Source organism: Boleophthalmus pectinirostris, unplaced genomic scaffold, assembly GCF_026225935.1.
Source record: "Boleophthalmus pectinirostris isolate CB_2022bp ecotype Guang Dong unplaced genomic scaffold, ASM2622593v1 HiC_scaffold_22, whole genome shotgun sequence".
Classification (NCBI taxonomy): Eukaryota; Metazoa; Chordata; class Actinopteri; order Gobiiformes; family Gobiidae; genus Boleophthalmus; species Boleophthalmus pectinirostris.
The window spans coordinates 13,109,787-13,121,279 of NW_026571190.1; the positions used below are offsets into that span (position 1 = coordinate 13,109,787).

Sequence of the window (11,493 nt, forward strand, 5' to 3'; positions counted from 1 at the left end):
TGGAGTTTGCATGTTTCTCCCCATGTCTGGATGGGTTTCTTCCAGACACTCCAGTTTAGACCATTGTTTTTTTTTTTTTTTTTGTTTTGTTTGTTTTGTTTTTTTGTTTATCCACAAGGGAAATTATCTGGACACAGTAGCTCACACAGAGACATAAATATAATGACAAAGATCAAAAATATAAATGGTAAAAAAAATTAATGGTATAAATTCAAAAGTTTCCCCCATCTAGCCAAAACATTGGGCAACAATAGCACAGGGCAGAATGCCCTGGAAGCACTGGTTAAAGGAAGGGTCAAATGCAAGAATACATTTCAGTCACAAATGGATCATGAGGGATTCATAAAATATACCTGAACCTTAAACCTTGACTAAAATTATTAGAGAAATGGTGGACCTCATGCAGTAAATCCATATACCTAAAGTTATGGATGCCCCTTTTCCTATAATTTAAGTCAGTTTTCTTAATTTCCCATTAAAGAACATAGCTGTGATTAGAATGTGTTTTAAATCAACACACTTCACTTTCAGAATGCATACATGGTTAATTGGATGCTTGAATTTTCAACAGAAGTGGTTTACAGTTGATAATTGGAAATCTCATGCAGAGTTAAAGATTGTCCCCCACTGACTGTCATTCAAATGTTAAGAAATACTAAGTCAGTACTATACAGTTATAATGCCGATGGCTGTATTGATCTGTGTCTTTTCAGTTTTGGAGGGTCCATCTGCAGGTTATTGATAGATCTGGAGCACATATGATCCCCTGCAGAGGACTAACAGGGAGTGATTGACAGTCTCATGCTAAAAAGCTCTGACATTCAACAGTTTTCTGGAGTCCTCACATTGCTAGGCCAATTTGGTCTTAACTAAAACGATGGGGTATCATGGAAAGTCAACTTTTTGGAGCTTTGTTCCATGCTATAACTTTGTTCTCACATGAAAAAGAAGCTTGAAGTGGGTTTATGTGTTATCTAATGCGTATTTGAGTAATCTTGTGATCTCCCCTAGGCATTACTGAAACCCTCCTTATACAATTAGTAGTGCTAGCCCAATCTTACAAGAGTTAGGCCACAAGTCTACAAAACCAGGAAGCTCTCTGCAGCATTCCCACATAGCCATTTTTCATGAATATATAAGAGCATGATACAAAACAATACACTACCATTTCACAAACTTGATGTTTTTGTTTTGCTTTGTTATCAGTTTTTTTTTTTTTTTTTTTTTTAATGAAAGGAAAGCACAACTTGCGCAGGAAACTGCCTCTTGTTTCTCAACTGTTTGTGTGGAAATAGTACATTTCATTTTAAAAGTCCAGATTATAATCACATATTGGTCTGCATGTGAAGCACTTACTGGCCAACTTCTTAAATACACCTGTTCACATGCATGTTGACACAGATCAGTCAGCAATATGTTTTTCGTGTAACTTAATACTTTTCACAGGACAAAGAAAGAAAAATCACATACTTCTAAATGTTAAAACGTACACACTGAGTACAACACAATCATTTTCTATTCTATGTCAAATAACAAAGATTTCTAATTGTGTTTTTGCAATAAAAGTTTGATTCAATAAAAGTTAACAATAATTGCCCCATGTGTTATATGTCAAGATATGTCAAATCATGTTACATCTCTAATCCCAAAAAACTATCAAAAGAATGATTCCTGTTGCAGAAAATTCTGAAACTTTCCAAATCAACAGCACAATGTTATTATACATTTTTAGGTGAGTCATATGGACAATACAATATGATATTTCTTCATGGCATCAAAGTAGTTAGAAAGAGCAATAACAGTATAATCTAGTCTGCAGCATATTTTAATCTCCAAAATCCTATAGACCCCTGGAAGCAGCTGTGGAAGGTCATATTGCTTCACTGTGAGAGAATGCTAAATGCTAATGCTAATGTGACAGTGTAGTGTAGGAGGAGGCACAACACAGCACCAGGTCCATGGAGCTGGAGGAGGAATATGTTACTATCAGCTGTCAATCAAATGCCTCCTGAGAGTCTCAACTGGTGGGTCTGTGTCCAAGTGTCTGAAAAAATGTACACTGACGTGACTAATAATACATGTTTAATAATAATAATACATTTTATTCAGACTGCTTTCAAAGCTCTCAAGATCAGAATTATCACCATCTGTTAAAAGTGTGTTATTAGTTATTGTTAATACTATTAGTTTCATAATTACTTACATCTCTAGGCAAGGCAGTAACATCACCACAGAGACAAGCAGGTGTATCCTCCTTCTCCAGAAAGGTTACATAATGCACCTTTTTCCATATACCCTTTTTCCAGGAACTCATAGTGATGATTTACCATGCAGCCATCCGTTTTGTCACAGGTGCTTCGTGTACCCATTACTGTGCACTTTATTTCCTGGTGAAGTGACACTCTCTCCACACCCACAGACAAACTCACTGGTTATTGTTCATTTACAAATGTTTAATAACATGTAACACTCCATCCTACCTCAGCTCACTGCACATCCACAGCTCTAGCCGCACACTGCACTCCAACACATGCATGACCCTGGTTATTCCTAAAGCCTGCACAGCTTTGGGTCGCTCCTCATTTCAGTTCTCTGCAGCAAATGACTGGAACCACCTTCAACAGACATTGCAGATGCTTTTAACACTTTTATATCTTTATTCTGCAAATGTTTCACTGTCTCACATCTCTTTTCACTGTTTCTTGTTATGGTTGATGTGTGAGCGTATTCTTCTTGTGCTGTTTTGTGCTGCCTCTTGGTCAAGTTGTCATTGCAAATGAGGAGGTGTTCTCAACTGACTTACCTGGTAAAATACTGAATAAATAAAATAAAAATATCCAGCTTCTTCATACTTGAATGTGGTAAGCTACTTCTTCAGCCACAGCTGCCATGGTGTAGACTAATGGAAGCAAGACTGCCAATCTGCGCCATCTGCTGCTCTGAAGACCGCCATATTCATACATAGGTAAGGTGGGTAAAGTGTCTTGCCCAACAACATAAGGGCAGTTGAAGGGGGCAGAACCTCTACACTGTTTATATGTCTGTCAGAATTTGAAAATGTACTGTTCTGCAATTGATCTGTAACTTGGTTTGGCGGCTTACTGCCATACTGTGGAACATTCCAGGAAAGCAATAAAATCTCTATGGAAACAAGCAGCTGGTGAATCATCTCCCAGAAAAGTTACATAGAGCACTTTTTAAATCAACAAGTGTGGTCTGCTTTCTCTTGTCAACAAAAAATGGATTCTAACTGTACCAAAGTGTAATTTGATAAAGGCACCATGGCACCATTAGCCAGCTAGCCCAAATGCTAAAGGCTTACTCCACCAAGCACAAAACATTTCAATGGAAACTTTAAGATTTTCAAAACAAAAACTAGAAACTACATTTAGGCATACAGCAGCAGGTAGATTTCAAAACCAATCGTGAAATAACCCCGTCTAAACTACAAACAATCCCAAAATAAAGCCATAGCCTAAACTAGCAGTAAACCAGGGCTAACCCGGGACTAAAGCGCTCCCACGCTGCTGTGATGTTGCTCTATTGTAAAGGCACAGGGCCAGATTGGGAGACAGTGCAGTGTGGAGGGAGGAGGAGGTGCATTTCCATGTCATTACCATAGCATGTGTCCGGTGGTATATAACGGCACAGAGGCACGCGCACAGCCCACAGAAAGACACAAACGGGACAAGGGAAGCATGTTGGACAATTGAGAAACAGAAAAACACCCCGTCCACGCTTCCACCATAAGGATTTTCAGTATTGGATTATAACGCGTGGTGGACTCAAGACGCAGCGAACTTTTGGGAATTACCGCTTTTATATTCGTGCTCCTCGGGACACGACTCAATGAATGAAAGAGACAGAAGCGCGCTCTCGATGCATCAACAACAGCGGGACTGAAACAGAGGAGGCACCCAAGCTCTTCACCTATTTATTTTATATTTATTTTATATTTATTGAATATGGGGCACGTTATCCTGCTGACTTTCTCCGTCATGTCTATGCTACTTTGCCAGGTAAGAGTCGCTATAATGAACTTTTACGCACGCATTAAAGTTACGTAGAACAGATAGCAAAGTATTGAAATTAGAATTAACAGGTAGTTTTCATGTCAAGAAAGTAGATGCAAGTTGTATTATGGTGATAACTTGCACTTTTTTGTATTGTAGCTCACTTGATTGGTACAAACTACAGCATCCTTCAGTGCGCTAACTAGAGTAACTTTCTTTGCAGGGCTTGTGTTCGGGAGTCTTTGAGCTGAAGTTACAAGAATTTTTGAACAAGAAGGGAATACAGGGAAACAAAAACTGCTGTAAAGGCGGACTGACGTCATCTTTCCAACAGCAGTGCGAGTGTAAAACATTTTTCAGAATCTGTCTCAAGCACTACCAGCCCAACGCGTCGCCTGAGCCCCCGTGTACGTACGGCGGAGCTGTGACGCCAGTGCTTGGGTCCAACTCCTTCCAAGTCCCCGAAGCCATTCCGGAGAGCGCCTTCACCAACCCAGTCAGGATAAACTTCGGCTTCACGTGGCCGGTAAGTGTGCACAGTAGTAAAAGTAACCGTGCGTAAAAGCGTGAAGACAGATGAAATGGCGCCTTTTTGTCTCTCGTAAAAGCGGTGTTTAGTTTCATTGGGTGCACGCTAGCGCTATAGTCGCCTTGGGTCTTTTCTTGCCTGATGTTATCGCCGCATCACGCTGGCCACCTGTCTCACCAAGCCATTTGTGTTCCCAGGGGACCTTCTCACTGATCATCGAGGCATTGCACACGGACTCCAAAGACGACCTCTCCACAGGTAACGAGCCCCACACGAGCCTTTTACGCACGCCACGCGCACGTCACACACGCGCGCACGTTCCCTTTCCCATGCGTCTTTTGTCTCATAGAGGATTCAGTATGCGTCTTGCACTATGCTGTTGTGTTATTCGTAAAACCCACAAAAGAAGACCCTATTGTAAACGTTGAGCGTGTCAAAACAGGTTTCCCTTATCAAACTTGTTGAAGTATATGGAGTTTCGTGAATAACTTTAAAAAAATACAAAGGGATTTCACTAATCAAGAAGTGTAGAAATTGTGAGATAGGTGAAGAACAGTTCAGAACTCCCTAATTGGTTGTAGCAATGCTTGAGTTCATCCTATCTATAAATTAGCCAAACATATGTGATTCCATAATTCCAACCCACAACACTGTTCTGTTACACTTTTAATAACTTTCTTTTTATTCATTGTAGAAAACCCAGATCGCATCATCAGCACTATGACAACACAGAGGCACCTAACTGTTGGCGACGAATGGTCCCAGGACCTCCACAGCAGCGGAAGAACTGAACTCAAATACTCATATAGATTTGTATGTGATGAGCACTACTATGGCGAGGGATGCTCCGTCTTCTGCAGACCCAGGGACGATGCTTTCGGACACTTCACCTGTGGAGAGAGAGGAGAAATCGTCTGTGATGCTGGCTGGAAAGGACAATACTGCACAGAACGTGAGTAGAACAAATAATTAGGATAGAAACTGGTTGATTAAACTGGAAAGAACGCCATTGGAAAGTAGGTTAGAAGTTGAGGATGTGTTGTTTCTTGTATTGTGAATAGGAAGTGGATTGATATCGCATACGAAACTTAGACAAAGCTTAATTTCAAATGTGCTTTGATTCTTGACTATAACAGAAGAAAGTAGACAAAAAGCCAGTGAAAGTTGCACATATCAAAGCTGGCATATTGGTTCAACTTCCAAAATAGTATGGTTCTCCACTATTTAGAAATGGGCTGAAATGCATAGACATTTCAATTACATCTTAGGTAATAAAGCACATTGTACATTGAGGTAATTATTGAGACGTATAGGAGTTGATTGGGTTTAGCCATCAAAACAGCTATTCATTCATTGTATTTCAGCCAAGTGATAAATTATGTATACCAAAACATAGCCAAAACAGTTCAAATATCAAACTGAAAATGATGGCTTAGCTTGGTCTGTTTTGCCCAGTTTCTTGTATCCAAAGTGCAATTCAGCTTGACTAATGAGTGAGTGCCGTTAGAAAGGGCGAAGACAACTTATGCGTAAACAGCCCCAGTGCCCTAACTCCCCCCCATCCTCCCCACCTCCTCCTCTTCTCCTCTCCTCCTCTCCCACACGACCACTTGATTTATTCTAAGGAAAGTTTTTTGGGGGAATAATCTCACGCGTGCCATAAATTTACATGCTGCCTCCGGATTGGCCCGTGCCGCGGTGGGCTTGGCTTTTGATTGGTCGAGGCGGGGCATGTATTGTTTGAAGTAGGCAGCTGCCGGCAGAGTGTAGACAATGGAGCAGCTGTCTCGCACTGGCAATACACTCGCCACCTGTCCACTCTTATCTGCCCCAATCCGAGACATTAAGGGGAGCGCGCAAAAGAGGGGGAGAATAAAAGAGTTTTGACCCTGAAGCAAAAGAAGAAGGGAGGAAAAAAAGAAAGGAGTTTGGTGGTAGTGGAGGTGGGGTGGGGTCTTAAGGGGGCTTGCATTCACACACTATTGCCTTTGTCCCAGGCCTATGTTAAGCAGCAAATTCTTCCACGCTGATAAAGAGATAAGCAAGAGGTAGCATCCACCAGGCTTAGGACAATTGGCAGGGCTATTGTAGTCAGTAACTTTGAATTTAGTTGAAAAAGTTTGCATTCAAGATAACACAGAGAGATTGTGATATTTTGAATTGAAACAGGTTGCTGACAAAAGGGTTAGGGGAAAAGGCATTGGTCATTGTTACTGTTTTAGACACCAGATACAGAAAAGCATTTACTTTATATACTTTATGTATTGTATTGTATATTGTATTGTATGTAAAAACTTCAACTGAAAATTGTTTTTGAAAGTTATATACATCTGGGGGGAAAAAAAGCCTCGGTTAACAAGAAAGAACATATCAAATGAAATAAAGAGAAAAAAATTACGAGTGGATAGATTTAAAATTTAAATTGTAATATAGTATTTACTTGTAATCACTTTATTTTCTATCATTTTTTAAATACTTTTAAATGTTTTTTACAGCCATCTGTCTTCCTGGGTGTGATGACGAACACGGATTTTGCGAGAAACCAGGCGAGTGCAAGTAAGTGTACCATGATTGGCTGGTTATTTAGCAAAAGGTAATGTGATTGGCCCAAACTCACCTGTGTTTTTCCTTATTTTTATTTGAACAGGTGCAGAGTAGGATTCAAAGGGCGATACTGCGATGAGTGTATCCGCTATCCGGGCTGCCTCCACGGGACCTGCCAACAGCCCTGGCAGTGTAACTGCCAAGAAGGATGGGGTGGTCTCTTCTGCAACCAAGGTGAGATTTAGATTATTGTATTAAGCGAATTGGATAATCTACATTCAGTCTCCTATAGTATAATTGTGTGTTCACTGTTGCTTATAATGCAGAGTTGCTAGTATAGGCTTACTTATAGTGGTGCCCTGAATGGAAATAGGGGAGTGAACGGCTTTATTAAATGAAATAAAAGTTTCACAGTTAAGATGCATACAAACATAGAAACCATCGAACTGAAGAGCCTAAACATTTAGCAAAATGGTAAACATTACATTCTAATAAAGATATAAAAGTCCAGGAACAGTGCAATTTTATATTCCCTTGATGAATTACTGGACTCTCTTAGATCCAAAATAGACAAAAGCAAACCAAAACTTTTATATAAATGACAGAAATTTCACAGCCAACAGTTACTTAAGTACATGAACAATACCTAATAATAAAAAGTTAAATCTGACTCCTGGAATGAGTCTTTTGAAGTTTGAAGTTGTCTGTGGGTGGCAACATGAAGCTATTTCCAATGCATTTGTGTGCACCAGACATAAAAAGGAGTCAGGGTGGGTGGGGTGGCTAGTTTAAAGGGGGGTCAACAGAACAGCAGTTGTTTTGGGGGATGAGGATCTTGGACAGCAGGCCAGCGGCGACTAGAGCGGTAACAAAAAACCACTGGAGAGACAGAAGCAGAGCAAGAGGAGCGCAAGTGTTCATACGACAAAAGGCCTCACTGTCGCCAGACCTAATCCACATGTGTTACTCACTCTCCCTCTTTCTCTGCCTCTTTTTTTCCACAGATCTAAACTACTGCACTCACCACAAACCCTGCATGAATGGAGCCACTTGTAGTAACACAGGCCAGGGCAGTTACACCTGTTCGTGTCGCCCGGGATTCACTGGAGCCAGCTGCGAAATCCAAGTCAACGAATGCGCTGGAAACCCCTGTCGCAATGGAGGGAGCTGTACGGTAAGCCTGCTAAAAAACAGATTAAAAGATACATAGTTTAAACAATAGGCAACATGTGGCACAGTGACAGCAGTGGGTAGCACTGAAAATGACTTGTTGAGTAACTGTTGTTGTAACAGTAAGCTGAAAAGGGCTATTCATGGGGTTCAGCCTCCTGTTATTGGTGACATTTTGAGTACTTTTCACCATTTATAGATATAATATTTTGGTTTAAATTCACAAACAGTATAGAAACAGTCCGACTTTTTCATCATTCTGAAATCATAAATAGCAGTGGTTTTCGAACATTTCAGCCAGCTAAGCTCTAAAACAGGACTATTCTAGGTGTAAACCAGGTCTAAAATTAGATTACAAAATTGCTCCTCTAGTTCCAAAAAAAAAATGACCTAAGGACCAAAGGATGAAAAGTGACTCTAAACCAGATGGAGATAAAATACTTTTGTTTAAGTGAAAGCAATATATTATCCTTGGCACTTAATCTGTAAATGTAAAAACAAATAATGTGGACAGTTGCAAATTTTGTACTTTTTTTGCTTTAGTCAACCTGGCATGTCGACCTGATGATTTATTCTTTCCTAAAAATACAAATGAGCGCCAACTATCACATTTGGACATCATGTAAAGTTATACTCTCTTCCTTCTAAAGGATATGGAAAACACATACAAGTGCACTTGCCCACATGGTTTCTATGGAAACAACTGTGAGCTCAGTGCCATGACCTGTGCTGATGGGCCATGCACCAATGGGGGGCGCTGCAGCGATAACCCTGACGGAGGCTACTTCTGCCAATGTCCCAGCGGCTACGCAGGCTTCACCTGCGAGAAGAAGATCGACCACTGCACCTCCAGTCCCTGCTCCAACGGTGAGAGACTACAGCCCGACTAGTCCAGAATCTGGCAACAACGTTTTTTTTTTACATTTTTTTAATAGATTATAAAACACTTCTCTTATAAGTTTTGTGTGTTTGATTGACAGGAGCTCGCTGTGTGGACCTGGTGAACTCATACATCTGTCAGTGTCCGGAAGGCTTCACGGGGATGAACTGTGACCACACGGGCGACGAGTGTGGAACATACCCCTGTCAGAATGGAGGCACCTGTCAGGAGGGTCTTGATGGCTACACCTGTACCTGCCCACCTGGCTACACAGGCCAGAACTGCAGCTCACCCATCAGCCGCTGTGAACACAATCCCTGTCACAACGGAGCCACCTGCCATGAGAGGAACAACCGCTACGTGTGCGCCTGCGCCCCGGGTTATGGTGGACGCAATTGTCAGTTCCTTTTGCCTGAACATGCGGCTGTGCGGGGGTCAGACGTGCCCTGGATGGCTGTGGGCTCTGGGGTGGCTCTGGTCCTGTTACTTTTAGCAGGCTGTGCAGTACTGGTCGGGTTTTACCGCTCCAAAGCTCAGCGTGGAGGGCCAGTTGAGGTCACTGGTGAAATCGAACCAATCAACAACCTCAACCTGACCAACAACTGTCACCGCAGCGACCGTGACCTAGCGGTGAGCGTCATGCCCATGCCTGGCGTCAAAAACATCAACAAAAAGATGGACTTCAGCAGCGCAGACCCAGAGGAGGGCTCCTCCCCAGGACGCAGCAGCTACAAAAGCCGGCCCCTCACCGGAGACTACAACCTCCAGGAAGTGCACTATGACCACAGCGCCAAAGACTCCATGTTAGAGGCTGCCTGTGACGACAAGTGCCACTCACTCGACTCCTTTGAGTTTGAGGAGAAACCAAGCAAACGATTAAAATGGTACATATTTCTCTCCTTAAATTGTATGTGTTACTCTCTAATATAATGTAATAACTGAGCTCATCTTTCTGTTTCCCAACAGTGATGCTTCAGAAAAGAAAGCCCCAGAACTGTCTGCATGTGCGGACACCAAGTACAAATCTGTGTTTGTCATGTCGGAGGAGAAGGACGAATGTATAATTGCAACAGAGGTGAGTCCCCATTCATAGACTTGTGTTGTTTGTAGTCCTTACCTGAGTCACTGCTCCTATGATAGTGCTGTATGCCTGTAGTCCATACCCTGACCTGTGCCTCTTGTCTCCACAGGTATAGAGCTGCATTGGCTGCCCGTTGCACATTGCTCTATGGAGAGTTTTAACTCCTCAGATGCTGCTGAACCCGGGGGGATGTCCCGCCTTGAGACTGCTGCTGATAGTTTACTGATATTCAGATGAGCTGGTTCTCTACAGGAGGCTGAGCGCAGGGGCGCGGCCTGTGGGAGGAGGACTGGCGGGGTAATATTATGGTCATAGAACCACTAGCTTTCACTGCCTTTTTCGGGAAAGGGGTAAACGATGTAATGGACTCATGCTCCAGTTTCTGCAACATTTGCACCCAGGCCTTTTCTGCCCCACGCGCCGAGGCTGAGCGCTGCATGGATGTGATGTTTGGCCATAGTGGCCTAATGTACTGATCACTGTGTAACTGAAGTGTCTCCAAACCCCATGACATAGTATTGTTCTTTTCTCTTCTTTTGGACAGAAACTTTGTCTTAATTACATATGTTTTTGATACAGATTGCCCTTTTGTAAAATACTGAAAAACAAGAAAAAGATTTAAAGTTATGATTTAATTTAAGTTAATTTAATTATTTGTGTTGTTTTATTTGATATTGTATATTTGTGATGTTTGTTATCATTATTTAAGTTGCTTTTTATTTTAATTATGATATTTGCAAAGGCACTTCAGGTCAATGGGACTTTTTAATAAAATGTTATTTAAATGGGATTGTATTGTACAAATGTTATGTCACTGTGTCCTTTACCATTTGTTGAATGAAGGAATTAGCCAAGACTATTTTTCCAAATAAATATTGATAAATGTGATTCTGTGACTCTGCATTGGTGCTTTGGTTGGGAATAAGGACTCACAGGTTTCAGCTTTCTGTTATACGGTGTCATTTAAGGGACATTCATTTATTCAAATGACATAATATATTTTAAATTGTTAATCACTATGGCAGCAGTCCTTAAACACATGAGTATCATAGTAGGAATTATTTAATATATGTATATACCGAAAATCTTCTTCCTCTAAAACTAGCCCTTTAAAGTTGTTTTTGGAATTGGGTGGAAGCAGTGCTGTAAACAGACTCCCCAGTGAGACATCCATCTGAATTTTAGGGCCATGAATTACCTGACTTTCTTTGGGGCGCGGAGGTGGGAGGGGCCAGGGTGGTGTGGGGGCATTGTTTTTGGTGAATGGGCCTCTGTG

The 11,493-nt window shown here is 41.5% G+C and overlaps 1 protein-coding gene across 1 annotated transcript; it reads left to right on the forward strand.

Moving 5' to 3' along the window:
* The first annotated feature begins 3,956 nt into the window (after positions 1–3,956).
* On the forward strand, positions 3,957–10,332 carry LOC110155962 (delta-like protein A). The gene is made up of 11 exons (XM_020920139.1): positions 3,957–4,019; positions 4,237–4,539; positions 4,740–4,800; positions 5,237–5,494; positions 7,038–7,098; positions 7,190–7,320; positions 8,091–8,260; positions 8,907–9,123; positions 9,237–10,020; positions 10,103–10,211; positions 10,327–10,332. Exons 1-11 carry the CDS (start codon positions 3,966–3,968, stop codon positions 10,330–10,332), a joined length of 2,154 nt encoding a protein of 717 aa, XP_020775798.1. The 5' UTR covers positions 3,957–3,965.
* Positions 10,333–11,493: the final 1,161 nt, after the last annotated feature.